Below are 23,242 nucleotides of genomic sequence, written 5' to 3'. Positions count from 1 at the left end.
ACAGATATGATAATTTGGTTTATGAATGACTAGCTGTGTATATTTTTCTGTTTCAGCAGTAATCAAATTTGGAAATTTAAAGCTCAAGTTAGAACAGCAGTTCATTTTTTTTGCATTATCATTATCTTTTTGTTTCTGCATTATTCTCTAAATGATGCATTCAAATTCAATTACAAACCAGAAAATATGTTTCCTCAAGTCCCTCTGGTTACCTATAAAACGAAATCGATTTCATTAATTTACATTAATTTACAGCAATTGTACTCTGTATTTAAAAACACAGACAATAATAAAAAAACACACATCCGTAATATTACAGGAATTAAAATTATTTATCACAGTTAGATGACGTATTTGAATTTAGCGCCCTCTGTACAATGGGTTCGTTATTGTCTCCGATGCCCCTTCTGGGACCCCACAGGTGAAAAACGGAAGTTTATGTGCCATACCGGAATCAGCAGCGACAAATTATAGGCTACCGGAACACACCCAAAATGACCTATCCAAAACGATTGACATCGACAACAGTTGTGATTTTATGAGAAGGCCAATCTCTCATTTCTCGCCTATTTAAGACAACAGGTGAGAATATGGCACGGACAGGTGCAAATTGTACAGGTGTGACGACGATCTACCTGGCGATTTATAATTTTGTTTACATTTTATTTCCTGTACTAAGCTCACGTTTTCTAAGTATGTATTTAGCTTTATTTATATAAATATGGAAGTTTGAACATTAATTAAATAGGTCATCAATTCAAACTTCCTTCTCACAAATTTAAACACGTGTACGTGTAAAACATGCAGCATCATTTTTTCCTGTTTGTGATGATAGTCCGATGGTCTGTATCCTGGTACCGCCAGATGTAAGACGTACAATGATACCTGAGTGTTGGGACCAGAGGAAACTCGGACCAGTCGGTTGTAAATGATGAAATAATTCATCTGTATCCCGTATGTCTTTATTTACGAAATGTATATATAAAGGTATAGACATGTACACCATATGCAGTGTTTATCCCGATCTTCTGTACTTAACACAATATGTACATTCATTTTTACATGTATTTATTATGCTCTGTTCATTATTATTTGTTTGGTTAAATCACTGCTACTTCACATTTATTTTAAATTTAATAATTTCACATCTATTATGTATATATGAAGATAAGTTTGTCTAAACATTCCATCTGTAGGAAAATAAATGTCACCTGTACCTGTTTGTATTTAAGTAGATAATCATTTCCTGACTTTCGAACTTATTGGTTATCTGTAGTGCTTACATCATTTTTTTGGGGTTTTTTTTTATCATTTTTTGTTTTTGTTTTGTCTTTTTGTAGAAAAAAAAATGAAGAGTTATATAAATTTCTTCATTTCACTATGAAAACCTTGAAACATTCCTAGCTGTTCTACATAATGACTTGAATGAATTCTGTATCATTTCAGTACAATGCCATGAGATGGAGTCATGTTTAGAAATTCTACTTGTCCTGTTGGTAGGGTCCGTCTCAATATGCCGAGGTAAGTAAATTTAATTGTCCTGATGGTATGGTCCGTCCCAATGTGCCGAGGTAAGTAAATTTAATCGTCCTGATGGTAGGGTCCGTCTCAATGTGCCGAGGTAAGTAAATTTAATTGTTCTGTTGGTAGGGTCTGTCTCAATGTGCCGAGGTAAGTAAATTTAATTGTCCTGTTGGTAGGGTCTGTCTCAATGTGCCGAGGTAAGTAAATTTAATTGTCCTGATGGTAGGGTCTGTCTCAATGTGCCGAGGTAAGTAAATTTAATTGTCCTGTTGGTAGGGTCTGTCTCGATGAGCCGAGGTAAGTAAATTCTTATTGTGATATTTTGCAGTCAGTTGTTATATATATGATACAGAAAAGTGATTTCAGAGAACGTGTTATAAACCTTTTGTAGTTATAATACTGGACATCCATACTTTATCAATGTGCCCTGGTCTCTTTCATTTAACTTTGCAATTATAATGTTGCAATCAAATTAACGTTATGCACGGAAAAGTGCATAAAGTTCTTAACATTTTATGGGAAAACATTTTTTAAATATCTTTTCACTTTCGAAGTTAACACCTGTTGTCAGATTTTCAGTTACTTCCTGATGTAATGTTCAGAGGTAATATTGATTATCTCCCTTTATAATGTTTTTAAAGTGTTTACAGTTAGATCCCTTTATAATATTCATAGTTATTCATTATGATTATCTCCCATTTTAATGCTCTGTGATATTTTTATGTCCCGTTATAATATTCTTAGGTATTTACTACAATTCTCTCCCTTTAAGATGTTTGCAGGTATTTCATGATTTTCTCCCTTTCCCAGGATGGCGAGTGGTCCTGAAAGTGGGAGCAGGTGAAAGCATCTCGCCAGCTACGAGTTTGTTTGATCTTTGGACATCTTCTGTCAATCTGAATGATGATGCTGCTGGCATCGCCCAAGTCCAGGAATCCTATTTCGTTCCAGATATGCCTTCTTACAAATCCAAGATTGTGAATGACTGGGCCAAAGCCAATGTACAGAATGTAATTAAATATGCTTATTATCATATTCATAAGAAGAGTGTTTTCCCCACATGTTTGATCTATATACAATAATGTAAATGAAAATCCACTTTTTCCAATAAGGTTGAAATATGGGACTTGAAAACTGTCAGTTCAACTTTGCAATGTTATATAGATTGATATGTTTAAGTACACATCGGTATAAGCATAAATATTCATATTTATATTTTGACATTGAACCCAAAATTTTGGCATTAATAAGCATTGATTTATACTTATTGACATACAAATTGATTTGATTATCAAATTTTATGATTATAAAGATGGCATTTTTATTAATTGATTTCAGGTGAAAGTTGGTTTGTATGATAGAGATGGACGCGAGGTTGTAGGTATTATATTCAATAGCAGTTGGTCTGATGACATGACTTCTTGGTTTTCTGAGGAGAACATCGTCCAGCAAGGTCAACACTTCACTGACCTTTCTCCTGCAGTCATCACTAACTGTAGTGCTGAAGGGTAAGTTATTAATCTACTGTAGTAGTCAAGGGAGGCAACTCTTTTCCTTAACACAGTAGGCAGGCTTATCATTGGATATAAAGCAAATTCTGCTTGTATCAGTGATTATACCATACTTGAGTAGATTATAGGCCTTTGCGAGCAACATGTATAAGGTGATGTATGTAAATATATGTTGTTAATTAATTTTTTTCCCAATAGTTTATTTCAATTCAGAATTGTCGTTAATTACGTTTCAAGGATAAGTATAGCTTATCTTTCTACATCTCGTCCTTTTTTCAAATTTTGATATCCCAAACTCACATAACTTGATCTCCTTTAATTTGAAGTATGATGATGGGTGGGGCCAAACTTCACATGAAACATGATAACTTTTCCCATGGTCCTGCTGACTTTTTGAATTCCTTGGCTGTATGCTAACACAAGTATCATTACCTAAATTTACATTTGTTTAGTTCATCCTGAAATGTCATTTAACTAATTCTGTTATTTTAAATATCAGCCAAGCTGATCAAGGTCATCGCTTCATGATCACATCAACATCATCACAAGTGTGTGACACCATGCGTGGATGGATGGTGGTAATAGATCAAGGACGTACAGGCCAGTGTCACTGGGACTACGGATACGAAACTCCATTTTTTCTGTATTCTCCAAACAAAACGAGCACAACTATGTTGAGTAAGTGTATCCATCGTTTTCATTGTTATCCCACTTAGATATTATATATACAACACAAACAGATTTCATGTTTTATATAAAGTACCTCAGAGGAAAAATCTGACACTTTCTTGTCATGAATTGCATTTTCCCTAGAATCTAACATGCTTTGATTTTCAATTTCTCTCTCCGCAGTTTGTTGTTCACAACATCTTTTTGTGTTACAGAAATGGTCACTGCAAGTGTTTTTGTCATTTTTGTGGGTAAGTAATTTGAAATGTTCATTTTTACGAAATGTAGAGTATCACAATTTTTTTTTTACCAATTGTGATTTTCGGTTGTGGCTCAATTGAGCTTCTCGATTCAGGCCTTAAGCACCACTGACAAATTCCAGGAAGGATGAAACAGATGTCTGATGCAGTTTTTACTAATTTCTTTGGGTATATGGATTCTTATAAAATGTCAGATAAATTGTGATGAAATATATCACTATTTATTAGGCTCAATTATAACTGCAAATTTTTAATCAATTTAATTAGAAATTCATACAGGTATCATACAGAACACTAAAGACATCTGCCCCTAATGACACGGCCCAAACAAAAAAAAATCTCATTCATATCTACTGGTATTTAGAAGAGGCGATCTAGGTATTTTCATGGTCGTATTTGTAATAATTCCTGAATTCATTGACTTTAAATCAGAAGTGTTAATCCGTATTAGCCTGTTAAGGTGAGTGATCTGAGAGAAATGAAACTATCTGATATCTACATCTCCTTTGTAGTTTTATTAGACATCAGATAAACCAACAAACATAATTATGTGTTGAAGCAGATCCCAGAACATTAATAACCAGTCTGATTCTCATTTAGGTTTATCTTGATATCATTGTATCAGGAGTTATGTTTGTCACCAGTTTATAAAACCTTGATAAAAATGTTTTCTTCAGATGACTGTGTGGAAAACCCGTGTAAGTTTAATGGGAAGTGTAACAATAACTTTGGTGTGACCAGTTGTGTCTGCACTGACCAGAACTATGGACCAACCTGTGAGAGTAAGTTTTTACTGACCGCTGGTCAAATGTAATGATATATTGACACTACTACACTTGAACCACTCTGAAGTTCCTATTGTCTTTCATACAAAGTATTTTAAAAGTGGACAGGTATAAAAAGCTGGCTATCTCTTCACTGGAATTCCATATCAAATTGTCCATTATAGACAGGTGTGTGTATATATACGTAATCCATAATAATTGTCCATTATAGACAGGTATCTATATAAGTAGGAAATTTGATCAAAATGAGAATGTCAACTATCAGTGTAAATTCCTTTTCCGTGCCTGTATAATTTTTCTAGGGAGTTGAATGACATAAGTTTATTTGTTCTTAAAAGCTATATGCCCCTGTCAGTATGGATCCTGTATAGGAGAACCTGACGGAAGTGGAAACGATCCTGGGCACTTTGAAATCGCTGGAGAGATACTGTCTTGTAACTGTACAGCTGGATACACTGGGATCCATTGTGATCAGGGTATGTACCTCATTTACAGGGGAAGATGGGTGGGGTGGGGGGGGGGGGTCCCTTGGGGTTCATTGTGATTAAGGTTGATAACTCCCCAGAAGGGAAGACTGGGGTCTGTTTTGATCTATCATATGCTATCATATTTGGCCAGTAAAAGTTTCACAAAGGTTTATATACAAATATGTAGACCCTTCCAATGACTTATTAAAGGAATATACACCGTATTTGGCTGGGAATTGTCTTGGCATAATTTGGAATAAATTATAGACATTTCACAGTGATGTCACACTGTTCCAAAAAATAGATTAGGCCAAGCCCCCTGGAGGTCTGAGAGACTTGAGCTAACTAATGTGAAAAACTACATGTTAGCCAATTACTTATGTTCTATTCACAGCATTAAAATACAGAAAACATGATCGGAAAGAGAATTGCAAGAGCTTCATTTCGATTTAAGATTCTTCATAATTAAAGCATAAATTAATAAGGAATTCTAAGTTGATCCTATTTGCTATGCAGTGTTTATAGGCCTACAGTAAACTGTTATCAATATATCTCCAGTAACCAGGGCTTAACTGACCATGGTGACATCACTAATGATATGCATGAAACATTTTATTATTGGTTTTGAGTTAGGATTATGGTTTATAATACCTTAATTTTTCCTGTCTTTATATTTAATTGTTGCTATTTACTGTTGACTTGTGCAAGTCTCAAATATGTTGTATCTGTGTTTTTAAACCATGATCTAAAGGGTAAGTAAGCTTCTGCTGTCCTGGGTCATCTGTCCAGCTATAACTAAGAGTTTTTCTGCTATATTGTTTGACCATCTTCTTTCCTTGATTTAAAAGAAAGCTATCAATTATATTTAACTGGAAACATCATAAGAAAGTCTCAATTCAACATTGCACAGATGAGGGGGCTGACTACTAAGGGACAAAACCCTTAATTTGTCATATTGCTTTAAGCATCTACTGTGGAACATATGCACAGATATTGTACTGTTGGTCATAAAGATCCAGGTGAGCGATACAGGCCCTCTGAGCCTCTTGTCTTTAACTGCATTGTAAATTTAAATTTGTAAATTATTTGATTCTGTTTGTTAAACCATTTCTTAACAGATATCGATGACTGTTTGGGAGGTCCTTGTTTAAATGGAGGTGAATGCATAGATGGTGTCCAATCATACACTTGTGATTGTCCAGTTGGTTACCATGGCAATTTGTGTGAATGTAAGTTTCCCTTGCTAATTACCCTCTGTCTTTCCAAATTTTCTTGAATTCTAAAACTTCAATAAATTTTCCATCATATCAAAAAGACAGACTTGCATGAACAGATATTTCAGTTTCAGATTTACACATTGGTTTTGCTTTGAGTTATTAAGTTGAATATTGAGTAAATTGATGTAAACATGCTATACTTTATTTTATGTCCACAGTGACTAGGGACAAGGAAATTAATTCTCAAAGTATCACTGGTGCCATCATTGCTGTGGCTGTTATTGTCCCCCTTGTCGTCATTGTCATCATCCTTGTTGTTATTTATGGAATCTACATCAAGCGTAACCCTGATGGCTACGGCCGTGCCACCATCTACAAACATTCAGGTGACCTTTCTTTGATCAGTTGGATTTAAAACAGATATTAAGAGTCTAATCTTTAGCACTGCTGTTTTTGTATGAAACATTTGTATAGTGTAACCTCACCATATTGTTTTTTTTAATTTATTTTCTCATACTGGTCAGTATCAATCACACCTTATGTATGTATAGAGAAAAATGGTTAGAAATTTATCATATGACTTTTTCAGAATTAGAACTGATGATTATTGAGTGATTTTGAAATATAGTTTCAATAATTTCAATGAATCCTGAAATAACTGCTTAGGTGTATTTCTAAGCTACAATATTGATAGTAAAAACATGTAGCTATGAGAAACAGAAGGACTTTGATGTTTGGTCTGGTGTTGTGGTGTTTTTCTGTGGATTTCTCAAGTCATTGCTCAAGTCATTTGTCTGTTTTATAAAACGAAAAATCAGAGACAAAAGCACCTGCTCAAAATTATCTTTTTTGGTGGCTATTTGCTTGTTTTTAAAAAGTTTTTATTGTAACAATAACAGATAATAGTAAATTTACTTTTACCAATGAGAGATCGATATTTTCTGTCTTCCATCTGTCGGAGATTTGGTTTGACCAATGAGAGATCAATATTTTCTGTCTTCCATCTTTCGGAGATTTGGTTTGACCAATGAGAGAACGATATTTTTGTCTTCTAGCTGTCTGAGATTTGGTTTGACCAATGAGATTTGGTTTGACCAATGAGAGATCAATATTTTCTGTCTTCCATCTTTCGGAGATTTGGTTTGACCAATGAGAGACCTATATTTTCTATCTTTAGTTGTCGGAGATTTGGTTTGACCAATGAGAGACCTATATTTTCTATCTTTAGTTGTCTGAGATTTGGTTTGACCAATGAGAGACCTATATTTTCTATCTTTAGTTGTCGGAGATTTGGTTTGACCAATGAGAGACCTATATTTTCTATCTTACGTTGTCTGAGATTTGGTTTGACCAATGAGAGACCTATATTTTCTATCTTTAGTAGTCTGAGATTTGGTTTGACCAATGAGAGACCTATATTTTCTATCTTTAGTAGTCTGAGATTTGGTTTGACCAATGAGAGACCTATATTTTTGTCTTATAGCTGTTTGAGATTTGTTTTGACCAATGAGAGAAAGATATTTTCTGTCTTAGTAGTCTGAGATTTGGTTTGACCAATAAGAGGCCTATATTTTCTATCTTTAGTTGTCTGAGATATTTTCTGTCTTCTATCTGTCTGAGATTTGGCTGGATGATGTAATTTACGAAGGGTTGTAAAAAGCTGATAACAGCATCAGAAGATTGTAACGAATCCATGACTAGAATCTTGGATGAAATCTTGAGAGATGGGCATTGCTAACTGTCAGTAGGAAATATTTGTGTGGAATTTTTATGTGATAATATTCCATGTTTGCAATCATTAGAATAAGTATAGAATAGAAAATTGTTGAAATTGTTACATCATGTTAAGAAAATATACTTTTCTCTTTTTTTCAGCCATAGCCAGAGACTTTGTCCGACGTAGTTTTCGCAGGATATCAGGTCGTAGAACACGTCAGAACAAGGATTCAGCTTCCAAGGACACAGACAAAGATAACAAAAAAATCATTTCCTCTGAACATATCTCATTTGAATATGATAATTCTGGATTCAGAGACGGTGATATAGATGATGGGTTTGGTGATGGGGATAGTTCAAAACGAGGTTACAGTAGACAGGATTCAGAACACATTGACCTGACTCCTGAAGATCAGTCGGTTATTTCGGGAGAATCTGTCAGAACTAAAACCCCTCCAAACATTGTTGGATATATAAAGTACCTAGACCCCCGTATCACTGGTAGATCTCACAGTACGAGTCCCAGACTAGATACAGAACACCCATATACAGAGAGTAGTCAGGATTCCAATACAAGTGGCTCCCTCTATCAGGAAATGAACCCAGGTCTTACACCTGACTATGGACCCGCTTATCAACCAGATAATCCTACCCACAATGATGGTAATTCTATTCAACTAAAGCCAAATGGTGCACAGCGTTCAGAGCCCAAACAATCCAAGACAGCACCACGCAGTAATCATCAAAATGATAAACCTCCATCTTATGATCGCTATATTGAAGATATCCAACAAAGATCTGATGATAAATATAGACCAAATGTTCAAACTAGTGATCGAAGCAAACCTGACATTATACCAAAGACACCCAGTAACTCTGATCCACGCTCTAAAGACCGTTACAATCCAGACAGACAGCCAGTTGTAAGGTACACACCACAGTCTCGATCTGACGATCGCTACAATACGGACACCCATTCACGGCCAGATGATAGGTATAACACAGACATTCAGCCTCACACCAATCCTGAAATACAGCCTCGATCTGATGATAGGTATAATAACCGACGTCCAGTAAAGTTAGACTTTAACGCTGATGGCAGGAACAGACATCCAGAGAGACGTACACCGACAAGAGAGGATCACCCACAACCAGGGTATTCTCAGCGGAATCCGACCTCTCCTGGGTATTCCCCAGGAAATCCGACCTCTCCTGGGTATTCTCAGCGGAATCCAACCTCTCCTGGGTATTCTCAAAGGAATCCCTCCTCCCCTGGGTATTCCCTTGGAAATCCCATCCCGGGGTATGACCGATCTTTTGCCCAGCAGACAAGGTCACCTTCACAAGGATCTCCACCTCGGGACAAGGTGATGCTGGAGGGTGAAGAACCAGTCCGTGAAATCAACATTTAGTACAGAATAAAATTCCTGCCAGAAGGTTATTTATCAACTATCAGGTCTCAAGTGGGAGCTACTCAAACTCTGACGTCATTATTGCTCATTTCAAAATATTGGCAGAAATGGTCGTGATTCTATCAATCTTTCCATACTATAAATATCTACCTGATAACAATAATTCTTTTATAAACACAGATTGGACAGATTTTTGGAGTAGAGTTATTCAGCTGCTTTACATCCATGGATCAGATTAGGCAGGTGTACAAAGATTTCTGTTAGATATGCTACAGGATTTTGTATTACTGTTTGATACTGTCTAAAAGTAATCATGGTTCTTCTTTATTTTTCAAAGTACTTTCCTGAAACATTTATGGTTTGATCAATGAATTCCATATAAAGAACAAAGCATTTCAGTTTCTAGATCAGAATTTGAAACACATATGAATACAGGACTGGGTGAATTTACTGGGGCTATACTCCTACAAGATCGGGAGGTGTTTCCATGGTTACTACCCTTCATTTACCCTAGAATGACCTTAGGGCAGGGGAGGCAGTTTACTTGGGTACTATTCCAGAATGACCTTGAGGAAGAAAGTTGCTTACTCCCCTGAAAGACCATGGAGATGGGAGGAGTGAAGTCCCTTGGCTACAACCTCTGGATGACCTTGACAATTGATCTTGTTTGGTATGATGACATATTTATAGAGAAAGTGGTTGCCAGAATTTGTTTGTCCAAATCTGATCAAATATTGAAAAGATAACAATGTAATTCAGACGAGGGAAAAGACGTAATCAAAATGTTAGGATAACACTGATAATTTTGAGATTCATAAAGAACCAATCTAGCACAATGATGAACTAGGAAGTCATGAATTGTAGGATATTAACCGGTGTTTGTATCATTATTGTATGTATCAGAGATATCTATCCGTCCAGGAAGATGATTATAGGTAAGGTAGATACATGTATAACATTTTTGATGAAGATGCAGTTATTGTCAGAATTTGTGTGATGCGGCTTCAGCAGGTAACACTATCCATATTAATGTAGTTAATTAGGTGCTATCTAATTTTAGTGTGTTACTTCCACTGTGGAAAGCTCTAAAATAAGATTACTACTAAAATAAGTATTTTTACAGTAAATTATAGAATTTCTCTACAGTTTTTCTGTCTACTGGCATGGCGACAAGTCGTGTTCCACGGGGGAATCACTATTGGCTGTGAACTTGTAATAAGTTGGTATAAAGAGAACATTTGGAGTTTGAGATTCAACACAAAGTGCTGTGGGCTGTATGTATGTAAGGATTGGTCTGTATTTATAATATACAGCTTTAATTACTGCTTATTTGTAAACTAGTTTATGTTAAAGTGACTGAGTAGTCCCTAATTTTGTAGATTTTTTACTTACAATATTTTCATTTGATTGTCAGTTATATGATGTTGTTTTTCATATGATATCAAAATAATGTTAATCACAAACTGCAAAAAGGTTATGTTACTCATACAAGAGGACAGATTACCGGCCTACCGGGTATTTAAAATAGCACTGTTTAGAACAAACCAGTGTGAAATACAGTATGTGTTATAGTGTTTCTGGAGGAGGGGGCTAGTGTATAACATTGCAACAGCCCCTCCTCCACAAACATTGTTACATGCCCTTATGATAAAGAAATATCATGCTTGTTAAAACAATCATACTGGGAACACTTAACAATGTTTTCTTCAGAAATGACTTTGTTTTGAAGATTTCCTGTTCTGCTCGAGTTGATCCTTAATATTTATCGGTAGTTTTTTACTTTGTACTTCATTGTCTTTATCTTCCTTTCATCAGGAAATTTCATTGTACACAAGTACTTTCTTTGAGAATTTATTAAGGTATTTTTAAAGTTTTTTCCATAGCATGTTATTCATAGAGATAAAAATATTTGGTGTATACATGTTGGAAGTATTTATTCAAAGACTGATGCCTTTACTCAAGGGACAGAATTTTGTTACAAAGATTGTTGTAAAAGTCTGTGTATACAAATTAGTAGCATAGAAAGTATAGAGAATTTGTTTATTCCTATTCTCAGAGCGTTTTTGATCCGCATAAACAAGTGCTTTATTGTAATCTGGAATGCATTTATCATACACAAGAAATATTTAATAGGACATTTTCTTGCCAGTTGTGTTTTTATATTTAAGGAAATTGTTGGATGAATATGCATCGGTTTTTGAAACCAAATATCAAGATATTATACTTATCATACCTATTTGTAAATTTTGATATACGAAAAGATTTTTGTAAGGAAATTTCAAGGTTATTTTTGAAAATTTACTTGATAACCTCCCTTTATTTACTTTTTGGGTTTCATTGATCATTGACTGTTTGAACCGATCAAAGTTGACCTGTGTGAGGTTATTTATAGTCAGAGAAAGATGTGATCAAATGTTGATATGGATGTTAATTGATCAAATTGATTACAATGTATATAGTTTGCCTCAGATCAAAATTTGTCCAATCAGAACCATCGAATAATATTTAATTGAAAATTGGATAGATACTGTTTCTCTGATACATAATTTGTGAAATTTTAAACATACGAAACCTTTGTTACATACGAAGAACCGAATATCATTGTTAATGGGACCCGATTGGTATAGTGTGGTGTCATGTGACCTATATTGTTTTAAAATTGTTAAGTCATATTGTTGATTTTAGGAATTAGCAACGAAGAATAAATCTCATAACATTCCGTCATTTGCCGGAGGTTTTTATCACCAACATTTTATATCAGTGTGAATGAATGTTTGAGAGCTTTTTTTATTAATGCAAGACTATGCAGAAATCAAAGGATTGTGATATATCCAAATGGAATATTACCTGGCATATTTTATCATATCCCATATAATATGGTTTCTTTAAACGAAATTTACAATCTGTTTTTACATCTATCAATCACAAACCAGATAAAACAATTTAAATGCAAATTTCTCCTACAAGTAAGAAAGTTGAGAAGAAGAATCTATACACAATATAAATAAGTTGTATTTTTATATTTAGTGTTAATTGGTAGGCTTGTAATAGATTCATATTTATTTCAAATTAAAGTACTTCGTTTATTTACTTGGCGATCAGCATGATATAAAAAAGAGTTTGAGAATTGTAAAATCATAATATTTTCAAAATGAAAATCTTGAAGAAACTTATCTGAAGTAGACTTTGTTCTGTTGTTGCTATGTCATAATGCTGTTTGTTTACTATTTTCGTTTAGGTTTGGTAAACAAGTTTGTTATCCAGCACAAACATTTCCAAGTTTGAAAATTCAGACGTTCGCGGCAGAATGCAACCGATTTGACCGAGGACAAACGTAATGAACTGGTCATGGTGCCATCATTGATACATGAACGTGACGCCATTAATGGCTCAATATCATTGCGCCATTAAATTAATGATTCATTATTATTGCGCCATCAATGATTTATTATCATTGCGCCATTAAATTAATGATTCATAATCATTGCGCCATTTAATTAATGATTCATTATCATTGCGCCATTAATGATTCATTGTAATTGCGCCATTAAATTAATGGTTCGTTATCATTGCGTCCTTAGATTAATGGTTCATTATCATTGCGCCATTAAATTAATGATTCATTATCATTGCGCCATTAAATTAATGGTTCGTGATCATTGCGTAATCAGATTAATGATTCATTATCATTGCGCCATTAATGATTCATTATCATTGCGCCATTAAATTAATGGTTCGTGATCATTGCGTAATCAGATTAATGGTTCATTATCATTGCGCCATTAGATTAATGATTCATTATCATTGCGCCATTAGATTAATGATTCATTATCATTGCGCCATTAATGTTTCATTGTTATTGCGACATTAAATTAATGGTTCGTTATCATTGCGCCATTAGATTAATGGTTCTATAATTGATTAATTATTACGGCGCCGTAAATGATTATTTAATATGGCGCCAATTAAGGATTAATGAACAAGGCACCATTAACTATTTATTAATAGGTGCCACAGAATGTTAAACTTATAATAATTGAGGTATTTGAGATTTAAGGAATATAAAAAAATTATCATCACGTACATATTTGTTTTTCTTATCACTCATTCTGAATAATGAAATTCTCTGGCTAATGTCTTGTGTACGATCCTTAACTCTGAAAATAGGATATATTACTTTTTATATATATTATTTATGTATACAAGGTACTGAAACAAGACATTTATTGCCAACGTTTAAAAAATTAAAGATGAGACTATACTGTTGTATCAGATTTGAAGTGTTAACGTTTTCCTTCATTCGGCTGATATGCTGCGAATTATACAGGATACATGGGTTACGTCCCCTTATCGTTTATCGAGTTGTAAGCACGTGCACGCATAGATAGGATGGACCCATTCATGGACGAGTGATTTTATCAGACTTGGTCAGTATCATTAGCAGCGTAAGCAGGTACTCCGAGACCCCTATAGTCATAGTTGAATAGGTATCTGTTGTAGCCTACATAGAGGCAACACGTCATATCATGTCGGAGCTATTCAGAATTTGAATCAGTGATAGCATAAATATCCATATTTAAAATCACAAACAAAGTAACCACCTTCACTGATCTGATACAAATCAGAGTGTTACAATTCAGATCAATAATATATATTGAATTTGAAAAAAAAATATTTTATTATTTTTTATATCAGTGCATTAATCAGTTATTTCGATAGACGTACCAGTAAAACCCAAACTGAGAACCCTGTGGTTTACCTGGAACTACACTCAATGACGATGAGCCAAGTGGTGCATGGGCCGGGGCGGCGTACACAAACGTCTAAAATGTGAGCTTTGGTTAACTGAAAAATATTGTGAGAAAATAAGTACTCTGCGTTCATGGGAGGGAATATAGAATATAAATAGTCATGGTATATAATGAATTGTCATTTTAATAGAAGATTTTCCTTTAGACACTCAGGATCTCCCTACATATAAATATATAAGTACAAATGTGTGAGCTCTTGACTGTATCCTCATTAAAGAGGGATATGAAATAAAGTTCGAATTGGAAGATGTTCTGTATAACATTGCATGGTACAGCAATGCTCATTACGGGCTTTCCGAGGGATATTTTCGTCCAGTAGTTATTGACACGGAACTGATTTACAAATTAGTGATTTTTCGGGAGTGAAATATCACAACTGTTCAGCATATATTCAAAAATCACTTTTGATTCCGTCTTTTTCCACCACACGTTATTTGCATTGTAAAATAGTTCGACATTCACGACGTTGATATATCGCAAATACTATAGATGTAAAATAACGCCGTTTGGTAAAATGTAATGAATTTTTATCACCAGTCTGACGTACTTGAATGTCGACCTTATATCATAATCCTATGTGATTCTTCATAATTACCTCCTCTTTCTTAGAAGTGGGTGGGGGTCATTTTACATCCATAAATAAGGCCAGCAGTATTATTGATATGTAAAAGATACATACTATTCCGGAACTGCTGGTCTTATCGTCATATTCCTCGGTGATGTAAGTGGCAGTTGTTAGTAAATCACAAAAATGCCCTTCTTTTTCAGTACAAGTTTAAATACCCTACGAAACAAGTATTTTAGTGGCATTTTTAGAGACGTGTCAATATCATTATCATCCAAACTCAGATTCAATAAGAGTGGGGCAAAATATGAATAACAGAGACTTCTGAAAAAAGTACAAGGAGAATAAGACCAGGTATTCCGGAAGCGAACACGTCTTCTGCTTCATCAACAACACCGGCTATGTAAATTTTGGTAAATCCAAGTTAGTAATGCCACGTTCTCAAATAAGAACAAGGTATATAAAAACGGATCCAACAGACAAACTAACGAGTATCAAACTCGTCCATCTTCTATCGCACAAAGATTTCTCAATGAGATCACTATGACGACTGTAAAACTTTCCATAATTTTCATCAACCATGCATTTTATGAAATCCTGTGTTACGAGCTTCAGTCTGATTGAAATACAGATCTTTATTTGTCACTCCAATACTTCCCGTTCATTAATGTATGATCTGTAATTGAATCAGGTTGTACGAGCTTGTCCGTCACGGATGATGACTTCTCATTATGCGAGTTTCATACACGGACATTAATCCATAACACGTCATCTGTCATATTTAGTTCCTACATCCTAGATCCTTGTTCTTTCGTTCTGTGTCAGATAATCAATAGGTTATATCAAAGCAGTATATAATCACGATACTATGTTGTCTGTTCTGCTGTATCATACATTACACCAGCTTGAGACATTGGTTTCGGATCTCTCCATGGTAACGATTTGTATATATCATTTCCTGGTCGAAGTTTTCCCTTTGACCGCTATACACGTTTTCTTATTCCTGTTACGGAAGTTCTTCACTAAAATTTTCAGCTATTTGTTTATTGGTTGTTGTCGATACATTGTGTATATATAGGCTAATTTAGAATCCGGGGAATAACACCTATTGTAGAGACAGGGGAATTTATGGCCTATTTCGAGAAATGGACAGACCTTATGGTCAGAATTCAAACAAGGGATAGGGTAAAAATATGTGGCATACATCCACCTTACACTATTGAAATGTTGAGGTTAGATTAGTATTTCTTTTTCATGATAACATGACTTGAAAATATGTTCTCGCTTTTTGGAGGAAATTTTACTGTGTTTGCATTACATTTTGGATTATTTTTGATATTTACAGAGGAAACATATCCCTTGGGAACACTCTCCTTTTCCGATAATACAATTTGCCTAGATTAATCCCTGGAATGTTGTTCAAATTTTGAAAGGTTTCATATAAAGATCGATTTCCGGTACACAATACAAAGAGCATGATTCCAGGTATTTTGATTCTACCGAATCATGCATGTCCATGTTGATTGAACAAGATAAAAAAACAAACTTTTAATTGAATAGCGCCTTTCATTCTAATTGGGAATTAGCTAGACTATAGACTAATCATGAATTACACTGCACCATGTACTGATTGTGTCCGTCGTTAATGACGTCGTGGATGGTTGGATGTACTTTGATTCATCAGCTAAGAAAACTCGTGAGAACCATGCTGTGTATCATTGGTTGTTATGAATGATGTCCAGAATGAAGGTTATCCAGCCAACTATTTACAATAATGTTTGTATCAACATATTACTTTATAAGTTAATCTATACTTAGATCTAATACTGGAATCATTCAACCTTGACATATATATCCTTATGCTTGATTAAGATAATAAAAACACGCACAAAAAGATGCTTAATTAAGCTCCAACATACTCAAATGAAAAAAATAAAATATGAAATATTCCGTAACACAATCTACACTCCTCGGACTTTGGTGTATGAAAGTTAATTTCTTAGATTGTATTTGCAGTACTTTGCGGTCACATGTCGGGATGGTTGCTAGAATACAAATGTATGTTTACTGACATCTTGGCACTGACGAAAGGAAACAAACCAAACCCAACAGAGACAGTTCTGTTAAACTATAAATACATCTATTAATGTGTAATGTTCTAGACAGACTTAGTCTCATCAACGGTTTCCCCCTCATTTCCTTGCTAAAATAAACCTTACTTCACCTGACCTAATGTGGAATCCACGTGACCTAACTAGGATAACTTTACGTGACCTAAAACAAACGTGAAAACCGCGTGACCTAACTAGGATAACTTTACGTGACCTAAAACAAACGTGAAAACCACGTGACCTAACTAGGATAACTTTACGTGACCTAAAACAAACGTGAAAACCACGTGACCTAACTAAGATAAACCACATAACGAACGGGACCCAACTAACGTGAAAACTTCACGACTTAATTAATATAATTCACGTGATCTAACTAGAATAACTTCACGTGACCTAAGATAATTCACGTAACCTGACTTAGAAAACGTCACGCGACCTACGTAACTAATGTGGTCTGTGATGATATTGACGTGACCGTCATGATATGGTGTAGATAGATGACAAGCTCAATTCTTACAGGAATTATCGCCTCATCTCAGAACACTACAAAAGTGTCAAGTTTTACATCGACAACAATATTCAGCTTACTCGATTTAAAATTAAATTGTCCAAAATCATTTAATAATTGATTCATGGAACTGAGTATGAAAACAAAATATATTTGTGAGTAGTTTGATATGAATATGAGCCCAAAAAACGAAAACGATGAAATGTTGTTTTGATTGGATGTTAAAAGATCGTTATAGAACTATAACCTTACTACATGGTATATATGTATCATATAACCTTTCGCGTGGTTACTAAGTAAGTCCATTTATCACGCTAACATGATCACTCTCCTAATTAGTGTTAACACTAATGGATTAAATTGTCAAAATATCATCATTAGTACAGTAAAATAAAGAGTTCCATACTCCATTCTTCAAAACGATCGTTCGAGCCTTGAAAATCACCAGGAATTAAGGATCGTATAATAGTACATTTTTATCTGATCGGAGGTTGTTAGTATATAATTCAATAGATGAGCTAGTCCAATCTTTTTGTGGCTAATAAGTCGAGTCGTTAGAGGAATCATTGCGTTTTATGCGAGTTTTCGCTGTCGTTAATGACATAGTCCGTGTATAACACTCACAGCTTCTCGCCAATTAGACTCCTTCACGTGCGCGTTCACAGGCGACCTAATACCTGCTTTTTTTAACAACACGTCATTTAATGACTCAAAAAGGAAAATTCTGAAAGGTTACCTAGTTCTTCTGAACCAGTTAGCTAAAGCTTCAGATAAACGCATTGCACGTGAAAGACAAGATCAAAAGGTAAATATGAATTATAGACACGGATTAGCGAGTCTTCACCCACTCTGGAGCTTGTTAAATACGTATTTGTAGCATTTAATTATTGAACGACTTTGAATATTTCTTGAAATGAAAAGTTTATTAAAAATCGAGATGATGTTAGATAATTCAATATATAACTTATGTGTATAAGACTTCTATTAAAATGTATCGTTAAAGATTCTAAGGATGTATAAATAATGTATCTAAACAAGAGATCCCAGAGGGATTCTGGCTCCTATATATCATTTCATACACTGTACGGTTAATTCAATATTTAGTCACTTCGATTTTATGAATCATCAATATTCCCTGAAAACCAAAAATGGACTAGTTATCATGACCTATAAATTCAAAATTTTCGTATCTCTCAATGAAATGAGATTCCAGATAACAACATTTGTGTATCAATTATGTCTTCAATATGGTTTGCTTTATAATACATAACAAAACCTCCTGAAAAAGTACAAGGGGAATTAGACCATGTGTTCCGGAAGAGTAAGGCTCTTCTACTTCATCGACGACACCCGTCATGGAAATCTTGATCAATCCAAGTAAGTAATGTCACGTTACCAAATGAGAAAAAGGCAAACATCAGTAGAACGGCTAGACATGCCAACGAGCATCAAACACGTCCGACCTTATATCGCACTAGAAATAGAATTCCCCCCTCCCCAATCAGATCACTATGACGCCCGTAAAATTTCCCTGTAATCTCTATCGACCTGCATCTCTCAAAACCATGTGTTGTGAGTTTGTGCGTCAGTTGCTGACATCTTGCACGAGAATCGTGATATTGGGAACAGACCCTTAAATATCGAATCAACTGCGACATATAAACACGATATGCTGGGGATGCAGGAATATTGTTATCCAGAAATAAAAAATTAAAAATAGCGATATTAAAATCATCATACTTTCCATGTTGGTGTCGTGGTAATAATATCATTATAATAACGTTCGTTATAGAAAAAGATCGAGATAAGCGACTAATGTTGTAGAGTGCGTCATGTTGTTGATTTCGAATTTGGGAGGCATAAACGATGGGTGTGGTCAATAAATCTCTTCTTGTTTAAAGGCTCGACGTCATCGTTATATCTGAAAATGGAATTGAAGGAATTCTCAAGGTCTTTGTGAACTGTTGTCATTTTTCATGATTTTGTCTGTGTATAGATACATATCGGATAAGGAAAAGATTATATAATGAAATATGTTAATACCAGATAGCATGACAATATATTTACTAATAACAATGTCTAACTATATATTTAAATAGGTATGTTAAATTCATTTCTTAATTAAAATAATTACCGTAACCGGAATTCAATGAAATATAAAAAAGTGACCTCTGTGTACAGATGACGTTTATATAGAGGTCAAATATCCATGATTTTTACTGACTTGAAATTTGATAGGAAGACAATATATATATATAATAACATAACATGGCGGATCTGTTTCACTCATACACCTGAATGTCAGGTATATAGTTACTGAAACAGATATTACATATTGGTTCCATATTGTGACGTACATCGTTGCTAAGGCCTCGTCTAATACCACGGCAGAAAGTCAGGTTAGTCCTGTCGGTATCGTCCATCCTGGACACCAACAATTGTACGACCGTATTACGATAGATATCAAACAGTGTTTCCTTTAATGAAATTGACCCTATGGTTCTATTTGATAACCAAAATGGCGATTTAGATGCAATAAAAAGAGACACTTTAAACTTATTTCACGGACACGAGTTAATTTCATGCTGGATGCTGAATCAATGTTATAATACGTTACTTGTTTAGATAGATACGATAATTAGTAAATCTTGTTTTAAGAGAGTTCTGCGGGTTATATTCAAAACACTAGAAATGGATTGTGATACGATTGTGAGAAAGGCCATGAAGTCCATTTATATTTGAATAAGAATTTCTCATGGCGAGATACAATATACGGCCAGTTATACAGGATTAAGAGACAGATGCTTCATAAACATCTAGGTTGATTTGAGTTCATCTATATAATAAATGAAAAGGGACACCTTTAAAAGTAGGATGAAAACAATGAAAACAGGAGAAAGAAAACACTTTGAGTAGAAAGATGGATCATCATTATAAAATAAAGACGATGACTTTCACAGAAAAATCTCAAAATCAGCACGGAAATACTGACATGTCAACAAAATCTTGATTAAAATTACAAAATCGATGGAACTAGGGCAACACATGAACAAGAGAAAGACTTCCATATAAACCCTTTAAAAGGTACAAGAAAATAGGACCACATGTTGCGGAAGAGTAAGAGTCATCTGCTTCATAGAAGGCACACACAATTGTATCATTCATCCATGATTTTTCTAAACAAACGTTGGCAGTTTATTGTTTAACATTCTGCACCAGTCTAGATAACTACATAACCTAGAGTTAACTAGGAAATTAGTGATCAGTAATTTCAATCATTACAGACAGGAAAGGGGCGTAACGATTATACAAAAGGCGCATAGTTAAATTATTAACACTGATTGACATGTCGAAAAATGAGTAAATTTAACATAGAAAAAAGTATGGAAAAAGGAGATATTTTCACAGAGACCTACGAAAAAATGCAAGAATTATTTAATCATACAGTATAGATTTACTTTGATGAAGATGTTATGATCTTAGAGTGGAAACTGGGATAAAAAATTAACACCCAAATTAATGAACATTGAACATATCTTTTTTCTGCCTTATTTGGAAAATTCACTGATGAGATCCTCGTGACGATACTAAATTCTCTCCACAGTCATCATAAACATATCTCTTGAGACTTTATGATTAAAAAAGTATCAGCTGTCACACCATGGAAATGAGACATTTCACAATAACAAACCGCTTATGATAAGGGTATGCAGTTGCCAAGTGGTTAAGGTGTCTGACCGTCTTTATCACCTCCAACTCTGGGTCACGGGTTCAAAGCCTATGTGGGTCAGTTTCCGGGTACTGGCCGCAGTTCGGCGTTTTCTCTCCGGGAACTCGGGAATTCGTCCATAATTGATCCTGGCTGTTCATAGAACACAAGGCAAAACGAAATAATCAATAATAATACCTATCGCACATAATAATTTGCTGGAGGATCATCAAATTCTGATACAGGTACCAATAACAAGAGATTTAATCATTCCTTGTATTTATCATTTCACCTGGTTGCTTTAGCTGAAGGTTTTACGAAATACAATCAAGTGTAGTTCATAACCGTATTGTGTCGTAATGTTTAATGTAATAAGAGAATGAAGGCGTTCCTTTGATATATGTGTTGGTACAGTGTGGAAAAAAGTTTTAAGAAAACGTCGTATTTCAAGAGCAAATGTCCGTTATTAACCAAAGATTGTTCTTTGACACTTCAAATTTCTTGAATTTAGAAATGCTGGTCCCAGTTTCGCAAATCTTCCTTAACGTAAGGAAGTCTTAACTACCACGAAAACAGATTTACACGTGTTAAGGGAAAACCTAGATTTTTCTGTAATGCTTCCCTTTGGGCAATTTTACGCTTAAAAAATTCCTGAAGTTAAGGAAGATTCGTGCTTGTTAGCTGGGTTTATACGTGAACAGCCAGGGTTATTTTGAGGCTGGAATTCCTCAACACAAGCCACAAAGGGAGGAAGAGTTGAACCATGCACTTCGGATCTCCTTTTGAGATTACGTGGGTTATTGCGACCCTAAAGTATGTGTCAAGTAAAATTGCATTACATACAATGAAAGGTGTTTCGTCCGAGTGAGACATTTAAATGACATTATGGTCAAAAATAGGAATTAACTTGAAGAGAGTCTGTTGATGAAGACTCGCGTAAATATGAAGGAATTAAATGCAATGATTCAGATGTTGTTCTTGTTAGTTGTGCTGAATCGGTTTGTCAAACAGTTGTAGTAAACCACAGCGCACCACAATTTTCGTGCGCACATCGCACCTCGTGTAACACCCACACCTGTAATATCAGGTAGACATGATTAAAACAAGAAGCAATATAAACACGGCATAGGTACGAGGATAGAATTAGGTCATATTTGTAATGTATAAAAGGTTGGAGTCTTACACATTTCCCGTGCACCCCTGTAGGATGGTAAACTGCATTACACCTGGTAGACTTTTTTGTCTTTGCAGCTGATTTCATGTAGAACCATATTGCTGACTGCAAATTTTTACTAACAACACTGTGTTGGAGAGACATACCCTTCCTGAGTTGGTCAAATGGACGCCAATGAATACAAAGCGTTAATAATGTTCATAGTCGTAAAGGACACCTGCCAGACAGAATGGCGAACGATTGAATGCCGTATGGGATAGTCTTCTCCTTAATCTGTTACTATCGATTGCTAGGAGGCACACAGAGAGACAGAGAGAGAGAGAGAGAGAGAGAGAGAGAGAGAGAGAGAGAGAGAGAGAGAGAGAGAGAGAGAGAGAGAGAGAGAGAGAGAGAGAGAGAGAGAGAGAGAGAGGCATTATCATGGAATGAGAGATACAAGTCTATTGATGGTAGTATTAGATATGTTGTCACTTGTGAATTAGTGGTTTTATCACCGCTTCATCAAAGTTAGTATTAACTAGTTTATCAATGGACGTTATTGTCTGTGTTATTTACTATTGCTATGTTGTTTACGAACTCCCTGAAATACGTATATAATGCTGGGATTGTGAAACATGAAGCGGTGTTGTTATTACAAGAATAAAGCATTGAGGTTCTAATTATATTACAACCGTTGCTCCGTCACCATCAATAGTTCCAACATCACTACCATTATCATTATCATCAAGTAATGACATACCTGCCTCAATCTCGCTCTCGCTTTATTATCTGACAACCTGAAAGCTCAGGTAGACGGATGT

General features: G+C 34.9%; 2 protein-coding genes across 2 annotated transcripts in view; both read left to right on the top strand.

Annotated features, from left to right (window-relative positions):
* Window positions 1–1,811: 1,811 nt before the first annotated feature.
* Window positions 1,812–9,561, top strand: LOC132543205 (uncharacterized). The gene is made up of 9 exons (XM_060206678.1): window positions 1,812–1,821; window positions 2,335–2,534; window positions 2,863–3,032; window positions 3,535–3,713; window positions 4,642–4,746; window positions 5,088–5,225; window positions 6,335–6,445; window positions 6,652–6,819; window positions 8,309–9,561. The coding sequence occupies exons 1-9, from the start codon at window positions 1,812–1,814 to the stop codon at window positions 9,559–9,561; spliced, it is 2,334 nt and encodes a 777-aa protein (XP_060062661.1).
* Window positions 9,562–10,163: 602 nt separating this feature from the next.
* The window catches only part of LOC132543204 (probable G-protein coupled receptor CG31760), a 45,826-nt gene continuing 32,747 nt past the window's right edge, over window positions 10,164–23,242 (top strand). The window contains exon 1 of the mRNA XM_060206677.1: window positions 10,164–10,272. Coding sequence (XP_060062660.1) covers window positions 10,164–10,272 — 109 coding nt within the window. The remainder of the gene's footprint in view (window positions 10,273–23,242) is intronic.

This window comes from Ylistrum balloti, unplaced genomic scaffold, assembly GCF_031769215.1.
Source record: "Ylistrum balloti isolate Yb309-2 unplaced genomic scaffold, AGI_CSIRO_Ybal_v1 Utg369744, whole genome shotgun sequence".
Taxonomy (NCBI): Eukaryota; Metazoa; Mollusca; class Bivalvia; order Pectinida; family Pectinidae; genus Ylistrum; species Ylistrum balloti.
The sequence above is the reverse complement of the archived record's forward strand: the minus strand, read 5'-3'. Positions and strand labels throughout refer to the sequence as shown.

What these genes read in the sequence shown, in the direction of transcription:
- LOC132543205 (XM_060206678.1), top strand. An exon ending in CCAAAGCCAATGTACAGAAT is followed by an intron (nt 2,535 to 2,862) that starts GTAATTAAATAT and finishes AATTGATTTCAG; the next exon opens with GTGAAAGTTGGTTTGTATGA. An exon ending in CACCATCTACAAACATTCAG is followed by an intron (nt 6,820 to 8,308) that starts GTGACCTTTCTT and finishes TCTTTTTTTCAG; the next exon opens with CCATAGCCAGAGACTTTGTC.